Source organism: Macaca mulatta, chromosome 7 (genome assembly GCF_049350105.2).
Source record: "Macaca mulatta isolate MMU2019108-1 chromosome 7, T2T-MMU8v2.0, whole genome shotgun sequence".
NCBI lineage: Eukaryota > Metazoa > Chordata > Mammalia > Primates > Cercopithecidae > Macaca > Macaca mulatta.
In genome coordinates, this window is record NC_133412.1 from 7,593,079 (window position 1) to 7,617,152 (window position 24,074).

The 24,074-nt window shown below is 43.3% G+C and overlaps 1 protein-coding gene across 3 annotated transcripts in view; it reads left to right on the top strand.

The window, feature by feature from the left end:
- OTUD7A (OTU deubiquitinase 7A) overlaps positions 1 to 24,074 on the top strand; it is a 374,444-nt gene that overhangs the window by 257,702 nt on the left and 92,668 nt on the right. For all 3 annotated transcript variants that reach the window (XM_015141768.3, XM_028850656.2, XM_077939014.1), the window contains one exon: positions 22,812 to 22,991. In XM_015141768.3, coding sequence (XP_014997254.3) covers positions 22,812 to 22,991 — 180 coding nt within the window. The remainder of the gene's footprint in view (positions 1 to 22,811; positions 22,992 to 24,074) is intronic.

Genomic DNA, 24,074 nt, shown 5'->3' on the forward strand with positions numbered 1-24,074 from the left:
GCGTAGAAGACAAGATTCTGAAGATGTCCCTTGAGATTCCTGTTCCCTGACATTCAGCCAGACACTGCTCTGGGTACCACTGCGAAGGGACTTTAAAATAAATTATCCTGGATTATCTGGGTGGGCCCAAGGTAATATTAAGGGCTTTTAGAAGCAAAAGAGGAAGACAGAGGGCCCCGAGAGAAGAGGAAGAAGAGGTCACCAAGACTTGATGTATGAAGGGGACGTCATCAGTCATTGCTGGCTTGAGGATAGAGAGAGGGGCCACGAGCCGAGGAACATAGGTGGCGTCTAGACACTGACAGTGACCTCCAGCTGACAGCCTGCAAGGAAACAGGGACTCAGTGCTACAGTCAGCCACCTGGAATGGGGTCCTGCCACACCTGAATGAGGCTGGAAGCCAGTTCTCTTTCAAGCCTCTAGGAGGGACTGCGGCCCTGCTGACACCTCTTCAGCCTTGTAAGACTCAAAGCAGAGAAACCAGCTGAGCCTACTGGACATCCAGCCTACTGTTTTAAGCTACTATGTGTGTGATACTTTGTAGGAAATGATGCCAGAGTGATTGGCTTGGAGGGGCATGGGGCCATCTGATGTGATGAGCTTGACGTAGCCATGATCTACTTGATCATGCCAGTGGTTACATGGATGTGCAGTAGTTGTAAGAAAGAAGAAGTTGTTCACCCAGCTGGGCACAGCTCTGGGCATTCATTCTACCATGTGCAAATTATCCAACCATAAAAGAGAATAAAACCCTGTCATTTGTAACAATGTGTATGGAACTGGAGGTAATTGTGTTAAGTGAAACAAGCCAAGCACAGAAAGACAAATTTTAAAACTTTTAATTAAATGAAAGACTGTGAGAACATTTCTGCAGCTGAGAATCTGCCAGTGGTCTGGTCTCTCCCAGGGTAAAATCTTGCATCCACTGCTAACCCTGGGGTACACAGACACTGTGGGAAGGAAGCAAGTAGACTTCCTGGTAAAATAAGATGGAAAGAGCTAGAAGACTTTCTTTAGAAGTGACAAGTTAAGCTCCTCCTGGAAGCCAGATTGGAAAACACCCAAGAGACATGAAGTGATTTATTTCTCATATCTGCAGGATTTAGTTTTATTTCAGTTTTAAAAAGGTGCCTCGGGAATTTTTAACTGAAATGATGTAACTGAAAGAAATGGATTTCTTTCTTAAGTACCATGCAGATCTCAGAACCAGGGTGCAGAGTGCCTGGCAAATCCCACATGAGAAGGCTGCTGTCAGTCTCAGCAAAGCATACTTTAATTTTCGGACTGAATTCATTTTGACAGTTGGCTTCACTGTCTTTGATATTTTTATGAAAATCAGTATTTCGATTCCTTTTTAAGAACCATTTTAAGATTAAAGGCCAGGAGACCTTACATTGGTGAATGAAGTTAACAGTGTTGCTGATTTCAGTGCGCAGCTTTTTAGGCTGTCTACAAAGATGATGATTGGACTCAGTGAGATTTACTTGCAAGACTGACTTGCAAGTTAACTCTGGCTTTCTGCAGCATGACGCTTTATTCCAGCAGGTTCCCACCTGCACTGAGGCAATAGTAGCAACAGTGTTGCTTACATATGGGGGGAATGGCAGAGAGTGGGGCTGAGTAGAAATGAAATTCATTTATTTCTCTTTAAAATCAAGTTATATGTTTTTTAAAACTTCATCTGACACTTCGAAATGAAATTATATGTTTTCTAAAAGTCCCCCCGCAGGACTATCATTTTGGTCCTCTCTAGTCCCGCCCTACAGCCCAGCCCCGCTGACCTCCTGTTGTATACACGAGCCAGAGGTGGCCTCCATGTTCTGGCCCCTAGGCTGGTGGTTTCTTTACTGCAGACCATTTGCTGAAAGCCTGCCAGCCCCAAGCTCAAGTCTTTACGTATCCAGTTGTTTTAAACATTGACCAATTATGAGCAGTTTTCTCCACGAAGAACCTGCCAGCTTTGCGTCCCGCGTGAAACCTCCCCAGCGTCCACTGCCCACTGGTAGGATAGAGCCTTGTGCCTATAAAGCCCCAAGCTGCTGCTGCCCTCAGAGCTCTGACCCCGAGACCCCGCTTCTGAGTGACAGCACCTGGACATGTGTCTCAGTCTAGGCTCTCTGGCGAAACAGAACCCATAGGAGATGTAGGTCCTGTGTGCAGTCATGTGCTACATAATGACTTTTCAGTCAGTGATGGACTGCATATTCCATGGTGGTCCCGTTAGATTACAGTGGAGCTGAAAAATTCCTATCACCGAATGGCATCGTAGCCGTCACATATTTGTGAGGATGCTGCACATAAATCTGTGCTGCCATTTGTATACAAGTCTAGCGCATACAACTACGTACGGTACATAATACTTGCTAACAAATGACTATGTGCAGACCCCCGACTCCTCTGCAGTACCTCTCAGTCATCCAGTCCATGACAGCTGTGCGCATGTCTGTCTTACCTCTCACTCTGTCCGCCTTTTAAGAAGCACGTACGTAATGGGTTTATGTATTTACTATGCTATACTTTTTATCATCATTTTAGAGTGTGTGCCTTCTACTTATATATATTTTTAAAGTTAGCGTAAAATGGCCTCAGGCAGGTCCTTCAGGAAGTGTTCCAGAAGACGTTGTTATCATAAGAGACGACAGCTCCATGCATGTCACTGCCCCTGAAGACCTACCAGTGGGACAGGCTGTGGAGGTGGAGACGGTGATATGGATGATCCTGACCCTGTGTGGGCCTAGGCTAAGAAAAAATGTGAAATTTTTTTTAAAAAAGATTCTAGAATAAGGATAGAAAGAAAGAAAAGATTTTTGTGCTGTGGTACAATGTGTTTGTATTTTAGTCTAAGCGTTAGTAACACTTGGTAATACAAGAGTCAAAAAGTTTTAAAAATGTATAAAATAGGCTGGGCGCGGTGGCTCACGCCTGTAATCCCAGCACTTTGGGAGGCCGAGACGGGCGGATCACGAGGTCAGGAGATCGAGACCATCCTGGCTAGCACAGTGAAACCCCGTCTCTACTAAAAAATACAAAAAAACTAGCCGGGCGAGGTGGCGGGCGCCTGTAGTCCCAGCTACTCGGGAGGCTGAGGCAGGAGAATGGCGTGAACCTGGGAGGCGGAGCTTGCAGTGAGCTGAGATCCGGCCACTGTACTCCAGCCTGGGCGACAGAGCGAGACTCCGTCTCAAAAAAAAAAAAAAAAAAAATGTATAAAATAAAGTTATAGTAAGCTGTTTAATTTATTGTTGAGAAAGAAAAAATTAAATTAGTATAGCCTAAGTGTGCAGTGGTTCTACAATCTACAGCAGTGTACGGTAATGTCCTGGCCTTCGCATTCACTCACCACTCACTCAACTGACTCATCCAGAGTAACTCCCAGTCCTGCGAGCTCCGTTTACGGTAGGTGCCCTGTGCAGGTGTACCATTTTTTATTTTTTGTATCTTATTTTTACTGTACTTTTTTTTATTTTTAGACATGTTTAGATGCACAAATACTTACCCTAGTGTTACAGTTGCCTACAGTATTCAGTACAGTTACATGCTGTGCAGGTTTGTAGCCTAAGAGCAGTAGGCTACACCACAGAGCCCAGGTGTGTAGTAGGCTGTGCCGTCTAGGTTGTGTAAGTGCACTTGGTGATGTTCGCACAATGATGAAATCGCCTAGTGATGCATTTCTCGGTAGGTATTTCCATTGTTAAGTGGCACATGACTGTGCAATATGCACACATACCCATACATGTTTGCATCTGTGTGTGAGTGTGCGTGTACATGTATATTACAGAGATAGTGGGGGAGAGAGACACACCTATTATAAGGAATTGACCCATGAGGTTATGGAGGCTGAGAAGTCTCGTGATCTGCAGTCAGCGTGCTGGAGAACCGGGAGAGCTGAGGGTGTACGTTCCAGCTGAGTCCAAGGCCACCTCAATGACACTCAGGCAGAGAGACTGAGTTTCCTCTTATTTAGCCTTTTGTTCTACTCAGCCCTTCAGTGGATTAGATGAGGCCCATCCATGTTGGGGAGGGCAATGTGCGTTGCCCAGTTTACAAATCAAAATTAAATGTTCATCTCATCCAGAAACACCCTCCCAGACGCACCCGGAGTAATGTCTGAGCAAATGTCTGGTCTAGATAAGCTCCTGCTGTGCGGATGTGCCCTTCCCCACGTGTCCGCTGCAGACCACTCCAAGCTCGCCCAGTACAGCTTGTGCGTGCTGCTGCCTGCCTGTGGTCTCATCTCTTTTCCTCGTCCAGCCACCAAATCTCTCAAACCCCCAACACCCCTGTGCAGGTGGTGGTTTTGCAAGCCTCTGAGCCTTTCTATGTTCTGTGTCCCATACTGGCCTCCCGCTTCCTCTTCCGGGAAGCTTCCGCGCCTCGCTCACAAATAGCAGGGTGTGTCAGCCCCTGTGCAGACCCCCGGCTCCTCTGCAGTACCTCTCAGTCATCCCAGTCCATGACAGTTGTTCCCATGTCTGTCTTACCACTTGCTCTGTCAGCCTCTTAAGAAGCACGTACGCATCTTTATTCACATCCATGCCATCAGCACCCGGGGATGCCTGCGTGTCCTGGGAGCCTCGTGGGGGTATTGCTCAGTGAATCCATGGCCATGAGCCAGCCAGCCTTCCCTAAGGCACAGCGTGGAGCACTTCCTTGTCTGTAGCTTTTGGCTGTTCAGTTTAGCTATTTCTTCAGCTGCCATGAAAACGCTTGTACCATTTATTTGCATCATTGTTTAGATTAATTGTATTCTGAGTACAGAGAACCCAAGCATCTGGAAATACTTAAGAATACACTTTGTTTATAAGATCTGGAGTGTGTGAAACCCAAAAGTAGAATTTCTCAGGCTGTAAGCACGTATTCTTTTATCTATTCATACAACAATAAGATAATTTCGTCTGTGGAATAAGTCAACCATGAGTTAATGCCTACTGTGTATGTATGCATGTATGTGTGTGTAAGGTATTTCCATCATTAAGTGATGAATGACGATATGTGTGTTTAATTTATTATTGTATATGTATGTATACACATACACCAAATTACACTATACACATACTATATATATACATACACACATATACAATAATAAACACACACATGTATATAGTCATTCATCACTGAATGACAGAAATACCTTATGAGACATGTGATTGGTGATTTCATCATTGCGCAAACATTAGAGTTCACTTACACACAGTAGATGGCATAGCCTACTACACACCTAGGCTCTAGGCTGTAACCTACTGCTCCTAAGCTACAAAACTTTAGGCAATTGTAACATAGTGGTATTTGTATATCTAAACATAGAAAAGGTAAGATGTTGTACTCTGAAGTTACAAAAGCTATGATGTCACTAGGTAATAGGAATTTTTCAGCTCCACTGTACTCTTACGAGAATACCATTGTATATGTGATCTGTCATTGACTGAATTGTCATACAGCACGATTGTGTGTGTATATATGTGTGTGTATAATTATAACTTGCTCTTTTACTCAGTTGATATATATATATAACCAAATTGAAAGGTTTTTTCCCAAAATTATTATCCCTTTATCATAAAAATATACTAATTATATTTTATATTACTATGAGATTGAGAGTTTCAATACCAATCTTGCAGAGTAACACAAAATTGTTACCATTCAATACTAAAACTGAATGATTTACTTTTCTACATTTAGCCAGTTGTTTGAAATAGTTGAGTACACAATTTATTTTAGCTTTTGGATGTCTGCATATTCATTAAAAACAAAAAGGAGCCAGTTAGTTACCCAAAGAATCACATCCACCAGGTGTTTAGGTAAACTGAGGCCCTGAGGCTATTAATATAAATTCATTGAAAAAATGCCAACAGAATGAGAAAATATAGGTGGGCCTGGTAACGCACACCTGTAATCCCAGCACTTTGGGAGGCTGAGGTGGGCAGATCCCGTGAGCCCAGGAGTTGGAGACTAGCCTGGGCAACATGGCAAAATCCCATCTCTACTTGAAAAAAAAAAAAAATGCCCAGTGCAGTGGCACACCTGTAGTCCCAGCTACTCAGGAGGCTGAGGTTGGAGGATCACTTGAACCTGGGAGGTGGAGGTTGCAGTGAGCCAAGATCATGTCACTGCACTCCAGCCTGTGTGACAGAGCGAGACCCTGTCTCAAAAAAAAGGCCCCAGAAAAACAAAATGAGGAAATACAAGTCACTCCGGATCCTACTCTTTAAAGAGAATCCCAAGGATATTTTGATGTATCTCCTTTCAGTTCTCCATGCAGATGTCCATACACGCGTGTGTGTAGATGTCATATGTGTGCGTGTACATGTGTACATACACAGGATTTGGAGTATACATCTTTTTCAAATGTTTGAGGTAGAAGCAACTAACTGTTTCCAAAACCTGTCCTTCCTTCTGCCTAAGCAGGCTAAGAGACCTCATGTCCCAGGCTCCCTTGCACTTCAATGTGGCCGTGTCACGCACCCCACCAAGGAACAACAGAAAGAGTGACATGTGCCCTTCTAGGCTGGCCCGTCATAGCCTGCCTGAGGAGGTGAAGTTTGAGGAGAGTCTGCAGTGAAGCCAGGAGGAAGAGGCCCTCCTCGCCTCTGAGTAGCAATCCCTGCCCTCCAGGCTGCTATAGTCCCTGGAAAAGCAGTCTCCGCCGTGAGGGACTTCCCCTGCCCCTGCTGGCTGAGTGGGCTGCTGCCGCCCAGGCAGCCATGGAAGCCACGTGTGGAAGATGGTACCTGGATCCCTGGATGAGTGTGTGGAGCGGAACCATCAGAGGCCTGGACTCCACCTTTACTGCTGTGTGCAGAGAGGAACAGGCCTTTTGTCTTTAAGCTCCTGATGGGAGGCAGGAGGCTCTACTGATTGCCACAGTTTAACCTACTCTGATTCATTATTTCTGTTAAATATTGAGATAGTACAAAATTAATTTATCAGCATTAATTATGAAAATTCCCAACTTAGAAAGTGTGGGGGGCATGGAATTTGTCATTAACTTTGACATCCCTTTGTGTTTCCTGCTAACCCATCATGTTGCCTCCCCCTTGGAAACGACCACTCACCTGAAGTTTGTGTTTACCTTTCCCTTGCTTTCTCTTAGAGTGTTGCCATGCGTGTCTGCACCTGTAGTCAATATGTTGTTTAGTATTGCATGCTTTGGCCTTCATATAAATGGAGCCAGACCGCATGAATCTTTAGAAACTTTCTCCTTTCCTACAACAAGATATTCCTGAGACTCCTCTGTGTTGTTGTATGGAATTAAATTGCTTTTTCGTTGCCACATAGCATTCCACTGCTTGAATAAACCAAATGTATTTGTTCATTCTACTTTTGATGAACATTTGACTTGTTTCTCTTTTCTGCTGTTATGAACAGGGCTGCTGTACTCATCTTTAGTGGCTCTATGCGCATATGGCAGATGTACGGGCATTTCTGTAGGGATTATACCTACAAGTGTGATTGCTGGATGCCAGGACACAGGGCATTTTAGATTAAAAGGTCAGGAAGAGCCTTTCTGATGAGGTGATAGCTCAGGAAAGACCACAGTGAAGTGAAGGAGAAAGAGCGCAGATATTCTGAGAATGCATAATCCAAGCAGAAGGAACAGCGAGTGTCAGGGCCCTGTGGCGGAAAGCCCTGGCCAAGGTCAGAGTGGCTGGAGCCCAAAGAGGGACAAAAGGCGACGTCACTTGGTGCCTGGGACCAGATTGCCAAAGGCCTGGAGGCCGTGGGGAAGACTCTGAAGTTATTTGGAAAGTGATTGGAACCCAAATCTCCTTTGATTGGGGTTTCAAAGGAGAGGAACATGACAAGATTTACATTTTCTTTTTTCTTTTCTCTTTTTTTTTTTTTTTTTTGAGACGGAGTCTCAGTCTCTGTTGCCCAGGCTGGAGTGCAGTGGCGCGATCTCAGCTCACTGCAACCTCTGCCCCCCGGGTTCAAGCGATTCTCCTGCCTCAGCCTCCCGAGTAGCTGGGATTACAGGCACCTGCCACCGCACCTGGCTAATTTTTGTATTTTCTTTTTTAGTAGAGATGGGGTTTCACCATCTTGGCCAGGCTGGTCTTGAACTCCTGACCTTGTGATCCACCTGCCTCAGCCTCCCAAAGTGCTGGGATTACAGGTGTGAGCCACCACGCCCGGCCAAGATTTACATTTTCAAAGGGCCGCTCTGGCTGTCCTGTGGAGAACAGGTGACAGGGCACACCAGGGTGGAAGTGAGGAGAGGAACCAGGAGCCTCTGGCAATCATCCAAGCAAGAAATGCAGCCAAGCTAAGGTGACAGTGGTAGAGGTTTTGATTATGATTAGATCAAGAATGCATATTTTAAGGTGAAGCTGCAAGGACTTGCTGATGTGGGGTGTGAGGGTAAGAACAGAGTCAAGCGTGATGCATGGATCTTTGGCTTTGGCTGTGTTAGGCTTGGGATGCTTTTAGATAGCCAAATGGAGGTGTTGAGTCAGGAAGTGGATGTGCAAATCGAGAGTTGGCCTGAGGACAAAACTCCAGGAGTCATCAGTATTTAGATGGCACTCACAGCGAGCAGCCCTGGCAGGCAGTGCTGGGGGAGAAGAGCGGTGGTCCTGGGGCTGGAGCCCTTCAGCAGGCAGAGGCCAGGAGGAGGAGGAGGAGGACCCAGGAGGGGAGACCCAGCTGAGCAGTAGTGGAGAGGGGGCAAGTCAAGGGAATGTGGCATCCCAGATGCCAAGAAGAGCATGGCTGAGGGAGTGGCTAGCGCTGAGTGTTCCTGGGGTTGGCAAAGTGCAGGCCATCAGTGCTAGGGACATGGGTGGTGTAAGGGGAGTGGTGGGAGTCAGGGAATGAGGGGAAAATGAGATGAGGGGGCCAATCGTAGGAGCAATGGCAGAGGAGCCTAGAGCTTTCCCTGGTGATGGCCACATGCGCGCTTCTTGGGGTTTCCAGCCAGACATCTGAATAACAGCAGAAGCCTCTATCCTGTGTTGTTTTTAAACTTTCAGACTCTTCAGACTTAGACCGCCCCTTGGAGATGAATCTCAACCATCTCACCTTAACATTGCCAAAACTGGGACTCAGAGGAGGCAAAAGTTGCCCAAGGTTACAAGGCAAGCTCGCAGCAGGGCTGCGGCCAGACCCTGGCCCCTGACACTCCCTGCTGTTCTGACTCCCACCCCCGAGTGAATGCATGTGGTACCCACAGCCCTGGCGGGCTGCTATGCAGAAAGCCCTACCTCAGTCCTTGCTATCTAATACACCAAAGCCAGGCTGTAAATTGATACATACGTGAGCTATCCACACTGTACGTATGGAATTTAGACTTTCACTGAAGTTCAGGGTTAATTCATTTAAAGAAATTGACTGTAAAAGCTGAGGCTAAGCCTCCCACCCATCACATCTGCGCTGTCTGCAGTCTTTATGTTCTGCCTGCATTTCCCTTCTTTGGTCATTCTATCCTGGAGGAAGGAAACCGGATAAATGGATTCATTCCTAGAATAATAGGAAGGGTTAATAGTAATCGTAACTGGCGGGAGCCTTTCTCCATAGGGTGAACCAGCGTAGCCTCACCTTCAGAATTCCTGCTGAGGGCCCATCCTGACCCCACCTGCCTTTCTTCTGTTTTAATGTATACATTTATATTCACATGCATATGTAATTTTGCATGAATGGTATCATAACATATATGTCATTTGTTTCTCAAAAAAGTCTTCTTTGTTGCTTGGCTCATCCCAATTCCTCCTTCCTCTCTCTATTCATGTCATTACAACTCCTGGAAACCCATGTGAGCAAGCTAGTGTGTGTTCTTCCACATTTTTCTCCAAGTTCAAATAGTGGTCTGTAGACACCTGTGTACATACACATCTTTATGTATACACATACATGTATACACATATGAATATAGCCACGGCTCTTTCAGGGGCACATAAGAATCTGGAGGTTGCAAATGAGAAGGATTTTCAGACCACCACTTAGAGGCTTGCGCCCCAGCTGGAAGGGTGGGAGTGAAGGGCAGGGAAGCCACAGATAGAAACACGTGACTGAAAGGTCAAGCTCAACCCGGGGATGCCGGTAGGGACGCTCTGTGCTGTCACAGCCTACTGCCCCAGAGCACCGAAGCAGCTCACCCACAGAAGCTCTCCTGGGCGCAGCATGACTCAGGCAGAGCCACTGTCACCATCTGGGCTGCTGAGGATGGGATTCCCCGGAGCTGGGCCAGAGGCGGTCTGTTTCTGCTCACAGCTAACCTTGGCGTTCGAAGACTTCTCCTGCTGCCTTCCAAGCCTCACATGAATGTTTCTTGTTTGAGAACCTGGAGCTTGTCTGGAAAGCAGTTCTGGGAAGTGCCATTCCAGGCTGTTCCCAAATTATGCAGAGGAGAATGAAGGGAGGGGAGAGGTTGAGCACAGGCTCTCTGGCACCATCCACCCCTTTTGTCAAATCCTCATCCATCCATATCCTTTGGCCCATATCTAACCAGCAGGCAACAGCGGTAACATCGTGCCCTGCTGATTCTCCTCTTCTTGATACCACTGGAAATGTGCACACTTCTCACCAACAAGGGGAAGCACAACGTCCGATAAGTCACCAAACCCATCTTGAGTTTTGTTCATTCGCCATCTAGATCACTCACAACCCATTTCTGATAAACTATAGCGAACTGAATTGAGAACTTAATTTCTCCTCATCAGTAGGTCTTACGGCATATGACAAGGAAGGGAGAGGGCGCACAGGATTTCTGTACTCCAATAGATAAATCACCAAACCAGAGGGAAATAGGCAGACCATCATGATCTTGAACACTGCACCTTGCAGACTCTGGCTGACATGTCTGTGACCGTTTTCCACTGTGACAAAGATATGGTTTGGAGTAGGAGCTTATGTTGAAAAGGGAAGCAGAGCATAAAAGGTTGGAAAATTTGCAGTCTGATAATGCAGTAGAAAAGAAAAACCCATTATCTGGGGAGAAATTCAAGCCAGCTGCAGAAATTTCTATAAGTAACGAGGAGTCAAATTTTAATCGCCAAGACAATGGGGAAAATGTCTCCAGGCATGGCAGAGGTCTTCACAGTAGCCCCTCCCATCACAGGAGGCCTGGAGGCCTAAGAGAAAAAAATGGTTTTAAGGGCCAGGCCCAGGGCCTTGCTGCTCTGTGCAGTCTCAAATCCCAGCCGTGGCTAAAAAGGGCCAATGTAGAGCTCAGGCCACTGCTTCAGAGGGTGCAAGTCCCAAGCTGTGGCAGCTTCCACATGGTGTTAAGCCTGCAGGTGCATAGAAGTCAAAAAGTGAGGTTTGGGAACCTCCACCTAGAATTCAGAGGATGGATGGAAATGCATGGGTGTCCAGGCAAAAGTTTACTGCAGGGACAGAGCCCTCATGGAGAACCTCCGCTAGTGCAGTGCGGAAGGGAAATGTGGGATGGGACCCCCCACACAGAGTCCCTACTGGGGCACTGCCCATTGGAGCTGTGAGAAGAGGGCCACCATCCTCCAGACCCCAGAAGGATAGATCCACCAACAGCTTGCACTGTGCACCTGGAAAAGCTGCAGATACTCGGTGCCAGCCTGTGAAAGCAACTAGGAGGAGGGCTGTATCCTGCAAAGCCACAGGGTGGAGCTGCCCAAGACCATGGGGACCCACCTCTTGCATCTGCGTGACCTGGATGTGAGACATGGAGTCAAAGGAGATCATTTTGGAGCTTTAAAATTTGACTGCCCTTCTGGATTTTGAACTTGCATGGGGCCTGTAGCCCCTTCCTTTTGGCCAAGTGTTTACCCATTGAATGTACCCCCATTGTATCTAGGAAGTAACTAACTTGCTATTGATTTTACAGGCTCATAGGTGGAAGGGACTTGCCTTGTCTTGAGACTTTGGACTGTGGACTTTTGAGTTAATGGTAAAATGAATTAAGACTTTGGGAGACTGTTGGGAAGGGATGATAGTGTTTGAAATGTGAGGACATGAGATTTAGGAGGGACCCAGGGGTGGAATGATATGGTTTGGCTGTGTCCTCACCCAAATCTCACCTTGAATTGTAATAATCCCCATGTGTCAAGGGCAGGGTCAGGTAGAGATAGTTGAATCATGGGGACAGTTTCCCCCATACTGTTCTGATGGTAGTAAATAAGTCTCACAAGATCTGATGGTTATATAAATGTGAGTTCTGTACAAGCTCTTGCCTGCCATCATGTAAGACATGACTTTACCCCTCATTCACCTTCCACCTTGATTGTCAGGCCTCCCTAGCCATGTGTAACTGTGAGTCAATTAAACCTCTTTCCTTTATAAATTAGCCTTGGGTATGTCTTTACTAGCAGCATGAGACAAGACTAATACAGGTGTCCTCCTAACGTTCGTTTTGCCCCAGTATTGTGCAAATGCAAATGCAGTCTCTGCTATGCAACCAGAGTAATTTTTCTGAAATGCAAATACTTTATTTTCTAAATTAAAAATCTTATCATGTTTCACTTCTATTGAAAAATGCCTCAGTGACTCATCTTTGCCTTTCAGGTCAAATCTAAACCCCACTGTACACTTCCTGCAAGGCGTCTCTCTCCTCCCTGCTATCCTGCTACCATCATCCTAACCAGACCTCTCCTCCTGCTGCTCTCCACTTCATCCACACTTAATGACCTCAGTACCTTGAATGTGCTTGCCCATTCTACTTCCAGATTTATCCAGATGCAGCTTTCTGTCCAGTAACACCCCTCTCTCTGCTCACCCTCCTGGCTTCTTTGCCAAGACAACTTTTACTCTTCTTTTTGATCTCAGACAAAAAATGACACTTCCCCCAGGGAGCCCCTTGGATCCCAAATGATGGTGGTTCTTTCCTAGATATCCTGGTGGAATCTATACTTCTACATAGCACATAGTTCCCCCTGCCATTGTTTGTTCTCCTGTATTTTTCCCTACATTATTTAGGAATGCGTTGGGCTCCAAGTAATGGAAAACTCACAAAACAGCGGATTACGTGGCACAGATACATACACATGCACTCACACACATACTATATATAGTGTGTATGAGTACACATATGTACTATATGTAGAGAGAGTATATCTGTATTGAAACTGTGGATTAGGGGAGCTATTATATGTGTGTGCATGTGTGTATGTGTATACATGTGCATATATACATATATACATACACACAGGCACATACATACAATAGCCCCCCTTATGCACGGTTTCAGTTTTTAAGGCTTCAGTTTTACCTGCGGTCAATCACGATCTGAAAATATTAAATGGAAAATTCCAGAAATCATAAGTTTTAAATCATGTACCATTCTGAGTAGCATGATGAAATCTCACCCTGATGTGAATCATACCTTTGTCCAGTGGGTCCAGGCTGTACATGTCACCCACCCATTCATCACTAAGTGGCCATCTCAGTTATCTGATCAGCTATCCTGGCATCACAGTACCTGTGTTCAAGTAACCCTTCTTTTACTTAATAGTGGCCCCAAAGTACAAGAATAGTGATACTGGCATTTTGTATAAGACAAAAAGAAGCCATAATGTGTTTCATTTAAGTGAAAAGGTGAACTTTCCTGACTTAAAGAAAAAAATATTTTTTATTACAGTATTTGTTACAATATACTGCACCTGCACTGTGGGCCTGCTACTTTTTCTGCCCAATCCCCTGACAAACTTCCTGCCTCGTGTTTTTTCCTCAGATTTTTCCAGGACCTGACATTCTTCAGATATAAACCCCTTGTAGGTGATATGAGTTGCAAACATTTTCCCAAGTTGACAACTGTCTTTTAACATTTTGTGTGTATTTGATTCTCTTTGGGGTTTTTCATTGTCAATGAAAAGAGTCAAACTCTGTAAAATATTTGGAGAGACATTTGGAGCCAAATATGAGTGACCATGGCCCATGACACAGGCCTCAGGAGATCCTAATAACATGTGCCCAAGGTGGTTGGGCACAGCTTGGTTTTATACATCTTAGGGAGACAGGAGACATCAGTCAAATACATTTAAGATGTACATTGCGGCCAGGCACAGTAGCTCATGGCCGTAATCCCAGTGCTTTGGGAGGCCAAGGCAGCGGATCACCTGAGGTTAGGAGTTTGAGACCAGCCTGGCCAACATGGGGGAAACCCTGCCTCTACTAAAAATACAAAAATTAGCTGGGCATGGTAGCAGGAGCCTGTAGTCCCAGCTACTCGGGAGGCTGAGGCAGGAGAATTGCTTGAACCTGGGAGGCAGAGGTTGCAGTGAGCCGAAATTACACCACTGCGCTCCAGCCTGGGTGACAAAATGAGACTCCGTCTCAAAAAACAAAAAAAAAAAAAAAAAGAAAGGAAAAGGACATTGGTTTGGTCTGGAAAGGTGAAACAGTGCAAAGTGGGGGCTTCCCGATTATAGGTAGATTTAAAATTTTTCTAATTGGCAGTTGGTTGTTATCAATAGAAAGGAATGTCTGGGTTGTGATAAAGAGGTTGTTGAGACCAAAGTTTTATTATGCAGATGAAGCCTTCAGGTAGCAGGCTTCAGAGAGAATAGATTTTAAATGTTTCTTATCAGACTTAAGTCCAATTAGATGTTAAATGCTGGGTGTTAAATGTGGATGTTAAATGCTGGTCAGCTTTTAAATGCTAGATGCTAAATGTGGATGTTTAAATGTTAAATGTTGGATGTTAAATGCTGGTTGGCTTTTCCTGCATTCCAAGAAGGAGGAGGGCATAATGAGGCCTGTCTGACCCCTACTTCCCACCCTGGCCTTCCCCAGTCTTTCCGGTTAAATTTTAGGGTACCCTGGCCCAGGAAGGAGCCTATTTAGATGGTTGTCGGGGGGCCTTCGAATTTTATTTTTGGTTTACACCATTATGTTCCATTGTTGAGTCTGATCACAAACCAGTCATTGAGGCGGTAGAGTTCATGCCAGTGTCTCAGAGTGCTCCTTCCTCCTCTTTGTACTTACTTTTCAGAGTTTCTCTGGTTATTCTTCCTTATTTTTTTATGTGAATTTAAAATCAGCTTGTCTGATTCCAAGGAAGGAAAACAAAACCTGCTTCTGTTTTTTTTGTTTTGTTTTGTTTTTACTGGAATCAAATCATATGTGTAAGTTAGAGGAATAAATTACAACATTAAGTCTCCTAAACTAGGAACATAGTATTGTTGCTGGAAAAAACAAATTCTGTAAAATATTTTAAAAGGTTTATTCTGAGCCAGTATGAATGACCATGACGTGGGGAATAGTCTGAAGAGGTCCTGAGAACAAGCGCCCAAGGTGATGAGGTTACAGTTTTGTTTTATACATTTTAGGGAGACAGAAGTTACAAGCAAAGACATGGATCCATACATGTAAGGTATATACATCGGTTCAACTTTAAAAGGTGGGACATCTCAAAGATGCTTAGAAAGGCAGGGAGTGGGGATGGTCACAGTCATAGGTGGATTCAGAGAGATTTTCCAATTGGCAATTGGTTGAAAGAGTTAAGCTTTGCCTAAAGATTTGAAGTCAGTAGAAAGAAATGCTTGAGTTAAGATAAAGGGATTGTGGAAGCCAACATTCTTGTTATGTAGAGGCAGCCTCCAGCTAGCAGCCTTCAGAGAGAATACATTGTAAATGTCTCTTTTCAGACCTTTCAATGTGTCAGACTCTTACTTAATCTTTCCTGCAACCAGGAAAGTGCTAGCTGCGTTAATGGAGATTCTCTACAAATGCAAATTTCCCCCACAAAGATAGCTTTGCAGAGCCATTATAAAATATGTCAAAGAAATATATTTTGGAGTAAAATATATTTGATTTCATTCAGGGTCTATTATCTGTCTTGTGATGCTATCTCAGAGTCAGGTTGGAATTTGGTATCTCATTGCCACACAGTCTGTTTGGTCAGTCTTAGGATCTGTACTTTAATGTTAATGCTGGTCAGTTGTGTCCAGGAATTCAGTTTTTCAGGTGTCTCTGGGGTCCCCTTGGCCCAGAGAGGGTTCATTTGGTTAGTTGGTGGGGATTAGGATTTTCAGTTTATGGTATGCACAGTTTAACTTGTATGCCCTTGAGGAATATTATAAGTTTTCCACATTTATACTGTTGTTGACAGAAAGATTCAAGCCCTGTAACACTTTTGAAGATATTTATTCTGAGCCAAATATGAGTGACCAATGGTTCATGATATAGCCCTCAGGAGATCCTGAGCACATGTGCCCAAGGTAGTCAGGGCACAGTGTGGTTTTATACACTTTAGGGAGACATGAGACATCAATCAATATGTGTAAGAGGTATGTTTGTTTGGTCTGGGAAGGTGGGGCAACTTGAAGTGGGGGCTTCCAGGTCATAGGTAGATAAGAGACAAAAGTTTGCTTTCTTTTGGGTCTTTGATCAGCCTTACACTGAATACACAATTTACATGAGAGAGGCAGGTAGAGGAATAGTCACTTATGCTTTAGTCTGACTCAGTAAATCTGAATTTTTACATAAACAATAGGGCAGAGGAAGCAACCAGATATGCAATTGTCTCAGGTGAGCAGAGAGATGACTTAGGTATCTCTAAGATGACTTAGAACTTTAAAACAGAACTTAAGAGTTCTGGCTGTCCTTTGTCCCACACCTGCGGAGATGAGCTATCAATGTATATTGCCAGGGTAAAATGCAACAGAACTGTTTTAGGGCTCTGAGGCCCTAAAGGAAGATCTTGAAGCCCATAAGGAATTTCCTTGTGAGCAAATTGTGAGGGAGGTATGTAGTGTTTTTTATCTTTGTAGCTATCTTATTTAGAAATAAAATGGGAGGCAGGTTTGCCTGATACCCTTTGGCTTAGTGATTTTGGGGTCTTGAGATTTATTTTCCTTTCACGTTGTGTGTATTTCTTTTAAATATATCCCTCACTACTTTATCATTTTAGTTGCAATTGTGTATGGAATATTCTTCCAGTATGTCTTCTAACACCTTTTTCTTCACAGATAAAGGCTATTTATTTATGTGTGTTAATTTTACATCCAGTGTATTAAGCACTAATGCTCTTCACGGACTATGTCCCGCTCTCTGACTCCCGCTTGTGGGCACGTGGGAGGATGTAGTTCCTGGGCCCCGTGTTTGGATGGGAGCCTGTGGCTAGTTCTTGCCATGGATTGTAACAGAGGTGAGATATCGCCTCTGGCCCAGAGTGTTTGATTGTTGATGGCAGATGCTCCTGGCTTTGTATCCTTCTTCCACAGTCATAGGCATAGAGTGGCTGCTCTATGAGCCAGAATCCTGGAATGACAAGGTATGTCACAGAGCTCAGTCAACCCATGGGGGATGTGTGGAACAAGTAAAAAGTAAACCTGTGTTGTTACGACCTCCAGGATTTGCAGGCTGTTTGTTACCATGTTGTAGTCACTCCTGCTGTTTATGGTATGCTCTAGGTAATTGTGTATGTCAGTGTGGTGATCTTAGTGTTTCATGGTAGTTTCCGCCGTATAAAGTTTCTGCCTTCTAATTTACTGTGCAGATATTCATACCTCTTATATCTTCTGTTTCCATATGTACTTTGGATTTGTTTTAACCAGGTGTGCAGATATGGAAATTATTATTATACAGGAAGAAGTTTGTTACTTACAATTCCCTAGAAGCAGGGTGCATGACGCAACACATAGGGCCATGTGGGGAAGCCCTGTTTCTTTATTTCTGTTTTACATTGGCTACTTGACTTATTTTTCGTTTTTATCATTCTTACTATGCTATCTGTAGTGTGTTTTCTCTTTTCTCCCATATACTTTAACTTCATTTCTAAAACAATTTGACTCCTTTTTCCCCCTGAGTTTAATCTGTTTCTGTTTCATAGTCAGGAGGCAGAGGGAGCAGGAGAAAAACCAGAGCAAGAGCCTTTATTGCAGTTTCCATGGGAAGGATTGGGCAGGGCACGGCAAGCAGGCCAAGCTGGTTGAGGGTTGGCTCGTCTGAGTAATTCCAGCAGGCCCAAGGTGGAGGGACCCTTCTGAGTTATCTGGTACCTGGCCCTGGGCTGATTAGAGGAGGGGAATATTGGCCTGGAATTGTAGGAAAGGCTGTGGTTGAGGGGTCTGGGCTTTGGATTAATGGGTTTGTATATGAAAGGCAGGCTTGCAGAAGAGTAGTTTGTTATCTCTAGGAATATGCTAGCCCAAGGAGATGCAGCCTCTCCCAGGTCACAAAGGCCCCAGGATGTCAAAGCATCATAAAATACAAAGAATAAAAAACATGATTAATACACTTCATTGCCAATTGAACACTTTTGCCTTATAAGGTGGTTTTCCTCATCTTACTTAATGCTTTTTGGCCTGAATTCTACCTTGTTTGATACAAGATCATAACCTCAGTTCTGTTGTTATTGTTGTTTTGTCTTTGTCTTGTATACCTGATAAACTACTGTCTATCTGTTTTAGTTGTGACCTTTCTAAATCACTTTGCTCTAGATGTGTCTCTTATATACAGCAAATGATTCATCTTTCTTTTTAGAGATAATGTAAAAATCCTTTTCTTTAAATAGTTGTGTTAAGCCTACTTACATTTATTGCTATGACAGATATGGTTGGTTTTAGTTCTGTCATAGTTTCTGTTTTTCTGTATAAATATTTTAAATGTCTTTCACTATGCTATCTTAGCTTTTTATTTTAGAATATTTTTTCTGATATTTAAAAAATTATGTTAATGGTTACTTTTTTAACCACTGGTATATAACAACTATAACTACTTATAATTATGTTTATAACTAGTGGTTACATAAGTTTGCCTTTATGTAATATCCTATATCCCTTTTTCTTTAGACAATATCAGTTTATTCCCTATATGCCTCAATAAAACAAGCTTCTATCTTCTTCCTTCATTCTCCCCTCTCTCTTCTACCATCTAATTTAACCAATAGTATATCTTTTGTCTGTTCTTATTGTTTCCCCTTCTACTATTAAATATGCTTACACGTACATATTTGACCTGTCAACTGTAGTTTTGTTTTGTGTTTTTGTTATTGTTGTTATTTTTGTGACAGTCTTGCTCTGTCGCCCAGGCTGGAGTGCAGTGGTGCAATCTCAGCTCACTGCAACCTCCACCTCCCAGGTTCAAACAAGTCTTGTGCGTCAGCCTTCTGAGCAGCTGGGACTACAGGCGTGTCCCACCATGTCCAGGTAATTTTTGTATTTTTAGTAGAGACGGGGTTTCGCCATGTTGGCCAGGCTAGTCTCAAACTCCTGGCCTCAAGTGATCTGCCCATTTTGGCCTCCCAAAAGTGTGAAATACTGCACCTGGCCTGACCTGTCAACTGTAAACATTATCTTTGCAGTCTCTTGTGTAACAGCTGAGGCATTGCAAATTTATTCTGCTTTCTAAATTCTACCATTTTTGTTGATTGTGTCATTTTCATTTTGACACAATATTGATATTCTTCTTTATCACTTGTATCTCTACCTTTGCTTTTTCTTAGATGTGCAGTTAAGAAAACTTACTGCTGCCTGACTGCTCCTTTGCCAAACTCTTATTCATCTCTTGATTGGCTAGAGTTCATCCTCTAGTAGTTTTCTCAAAAAGTGTCCATTTGAGAAATGTTTTCTGAACTATTCATGTTTTAAATGGTTTGTCTACAGCCTTTATACAGAAAAGAGTAGACTGGATGTACATAAAACCTTCTTAGCTCATATTGCTTTCTTTCCTTCAGTATCTTGTAGATATGGCCCTACTGTCTTTTGGCATTGAATGTTGCTGCCAAGAAGTATGTTGCCAACCTGATTTTCTTTCTTTTTTGCTTACATATTTAAAAAATTATCTTTATCTTTAAAAGAGGATAATTTTTAAAGGATATATGTTGGTATTGACTAAGAACAGTTTCCTTATACAGTGTGCCCTTTAAATATGTAAAAACAAATATTTCAAAAAGTTTGTTTTTTTAATTAAAATCTTTAAATTCTTTTTTTTCCTTTTCCATTATTTTAGATTTCTTATTTGGGGCTCCAATTATGAGTATGTTGGATTTTTTTTTTTTTACCTACTTTATATCTAACATTTTTCTTTAACCCTGTGTTTCTTTATTTCTGTTTTGTCTCCTTATTTTTCATATTTATCATTCATTCTTGCTATGCAATCTGTAGTCTGTTTTCTCTTTTCTCCCTTATAGTTTAACTTCATTCCTAAAACAATTTGACTCCTTTTCCTCCTGAGTTCAGTCAGTTTCTGTTTCACCTCCTCTTGTGAGTTCATGTATATCTGATTTATAGTTTTTCTTCAGAGCTATGATGGTTTTGTACTAAATTAAAGCAGCTCATCCCTCTCTGAGTGCCAAAATACATATGTTAAATTTAACTTGAAATCCACTGCCTCTTAAGACAATGAAAAAAAAATCAAATGATTTAGAAGTTTAAGGCATAAACATTTTCAGCAGTAAACTGTACTAGAGGTTGTAGTTCTTACCATGAAACCTGTGCCTGCTAGTAATCCAATAACTTGCTGTTTGGTGATAATCAGAAATTGAGGCATCCTGAAAGGAAAACTTCACAGGCAACGTCCTCAGTCTTTGAATTCTTTTGGTTAAGGTCTTCTTCCATACAGCTGTACTGTCTTGCTGCTTGGAGGAACTATTCCAGGAAGAAGGAACAGAGTAAGCAAATACAGAAAGATAGGACAACAGGAACATATTTTGAAGATCTGCAGGAGAAAATGAATATTTTGAGCTGTGTGTATTGCTATCCAAAATAAATTAGAATTCTGAGCATATAGAATTAGATGAGGAGAATAGAAACTGGATAGTCAGCTAATATCTGCCATAGTCAAGATATTTGGCTTTAAAACTTAGGATATAAGTTGTAACTAGAATTAAGCTTATTCTCATAGAGATGGACTTAATCTTCAAAGGAGGGTATAAATTAAGAGTAAAGAAGAGCAAGAAGAAAAATTAGGGGAATCCATGTGTTTTATGGGCAGGAAGAGGCAAAGGAACCAGTGAAGGGACCGTAGAGCATCCCAGGGTGCAAGAGAAGAGAAAGTATGAAAATATCCATGTTAGAATTAGGCCTCTAGTGCCCTCCCATGGATTTTATGGCCGCGGTGTGTTTGGAGCATGGCGTTAGTAACAGTCGAATGAGAACCTCACAGAGTATAGGTAAATCTGTGGAGAAGAGAGTAGAACCCAGCAGTTGAATGCATTGGCAAGGTGGGGATGGAGAGTGGGGATCCAGGTGAAAGGGTAAACTCTGGTTATGAAGGGTCATGGTAGGTGAGCAACGTAGAGAAGGAGGTGTGTCAGCAACCAGGACCTGTTATGTCCAAAGCTGGGTCAGGTTCAAGGGAACGATAACGCCAAAAGCTAAGGTTTGAATCAAGGCAGATCTGTATTTGAATCTCAGCTCTATCACTTACTCACTGGCTTTTAACTCCGAGTGCTAGAAGTTAAACATAAAACAAAAACCTATAATTAATGAGAATAATGGTAATTACCATCTATTAAGCACTTTCCATAAAGGAAGAACTTTACAAACACTATCTCCTTTTCTCATTTAACCCTCATAAGAGTTCTCATTAGATGGATTGTGTTATCCTAATTGTACAGGAAGGAATGCAAGGCCTTAGGTGATGAAATGATATATTCACCATCAGAGAATTAGTTAGAAGGTGGAACCAGGGCTCAAAGCCAGGCTCTAGAACCTGTGTTCTTGACTGTTCTTCTGGGTTGCATTCCTTCCCAAAAGTGAGTATCCCGGCATCAAGGACATGTATCCTGTGGCTGCCCCAGTCTTCCAGCCTCGGGTTTCACCATGGGCCTCTGCGCCTTTCCTTCTCATCCTTACTTGATGTAACATCTGTTGGGGTTCCCAGTAACTTAAAATGGAAAAGATAAGAGGGGAGCTTATTTTTATTTGCTCCTTAAAATTAAGGCTAACTTTTTAATTCTTTGATTTCTTTTTAAAATTTTTTTAATTTTTAATTTTTATGGATACATAATAGTTGTACATATTGACGGGGCAGATGTGATATTTTGATACAAGCATACAGTGTGTAGTGATCAAATCTGGCTAATTGGGATATCCATCAACTCAAACATGCATCATTTCTTTGTGTTGGGAACATTCCAAATCTACGCTTCTGGTTATGTTGAAATATACAATATTGTTAACTATAGTTGCCCAGTCGTGCTATAGGATGATGCCTCACTGAATCGGATGCAGTGTGTGACACTCCTTCCTGCTGTTACAAGTCCACTGACTCTCAGAGTCAGGAATCGGAGTGCCCACGCTGCCTCCCACTCCCCAGTGTGGCTGCGCCTAGTGCTACGAAGTGCCAGTCCAGCACCCCGTGTCGGGGTAGGAGCCCTGCTGAGTGTGTACCCACGCAGGGCACACCTGCCCAGCCTGGCATCGCACCCGGTGCAGGGCCTGAGCTTGGAAGCCTATCTCCTACCAACACTCACTAACAAGAGAATCCCCCCCAAGCTTCTGCTTCTCTCATAGTAAGCTTAAAAAGTAAAACTCTGAGCAAAAGCCCAAAGAAACTTTGAGAATTATTTCAATTCATTTTTCTTTAATTGACGCTTTGTTCCCCTCAGAGAGTAAGCTCTACAACTTGATTTTCAAAGACGAATGTGATAATCGGGGGTGCAATGTTTAGGGGTGTGTGTGTGTGTGTGTGTGTGTGTGTGTGTGTGTGTGTTTGAACCTAAAGGCTCTGAAACTGTGTATAGTCACATATTTTAGATGGACGTCACTTATGGGTATGAAATCTACTTTAAGTCATGCAGAGGGCCATTTTCCCCTTTGAAAAATGAGAAATACTGGTAGAAAATTCATTAGTTTATGTCCTCATGGGAAACCCTTCTTGTCATGGTTCTTCTCTATGATGAGACCATAATTCATGCATTCATATTGTCACCTCTTGTCACTTCTTGTCCACAGGCAAAAACTGGGACCTGACAGCCGCTCTGAGCGACTATGAGCAGCTCCGCCAGGTGCACACAGCCAATCTGCCGCATGTGTTCAACGAAGGGAGGGGTCCCAAGCAGCCAGAGCGAGAGCCACAGCCCGGGCACAAGGTGGAGCGGCCCTGCCCGCAGAGGCAGGACGACATTGCCCAAGGTACCACTGAGGGACTGAGCCTGGGCACAGCTGCCCAGGCCAGTGCACCGCAGCTCGCAGGTGGGTTGGGTGGTACAAAGAATGGTGGGGTCATCACCTCCCAGGTGCAGACAAATTGGACTCTTAGTGCCTTCTTCCTCACACTATGCCGAAATGTCCTTTGTTGCTTCTATCCATGGCTCCAGCCTCTACCTCAGAAAAGCAGAAAAATGAGTCTGATTTCCTAGGACCCCAAAAGCCCAATAAGTGAGTAAACACCAGCATTCCTCCTGGAGTCCTGGTTTTTTCAGACCAAACATCTCTAGTACTTTTACTTATTTCCAAAGTAACAGTCTCCAAGTCTGTTCAGCGCCACATTTCTTGCCTCATGCGCTCCATCTTCTCTATCCTTTTTCTTCATTATCAAAGTAAGACATGCTTATTATAACAAAGGAAACAATACTGAGATATATGAGGAACACTTAAGAACATTCTCCTGCACACCTCCTAGATCTCACCAGTGTAATAATGACTGATAACATCCTGGTGGTCTCCTCCTGCTCCTCTTGCTATCTTGTTCAAAATCAAACACGTCAGAGTCAAATGCACAGCACACTGCAAAGTGCTTGTTTCACTGAGCAGGCGATGATGAACATAATCTCTTAATAGCTACATTTTACTCTATAATATGTTAATTTTTAGATCACTGCTGTATTCATGGTGATTCTGTTTTTGCTTGGGTTTTTGTCGTTGTTATTATTTGTTAATTGCCACTGCAAGCAATGCTGAAAGAAACATCTTCATACCTGTAATCTTACATACTGGTGCTTTTGTTTCTATAGGTTTGCATTCCCAGAATGGATTTGCTGTGCCAACACATGTGTGTTTCTAGCTGAATAATTTTAGGACTTCTTTCCTAACATATTTCTACTCACCATGTGTGAAACCGGGTGTTTCCCTTCATTCTTGCTAGCACTGGATATTACAGTGTATGGTGTGTTAGGCCATTCTTGCACTGTATTAAAGAAATACCTAAGGTTGGGTCATTTATTTTAAAAAGAGGATTTATTGGCTCATGGTTCTTCAGGCTTTACAGGAAGTATG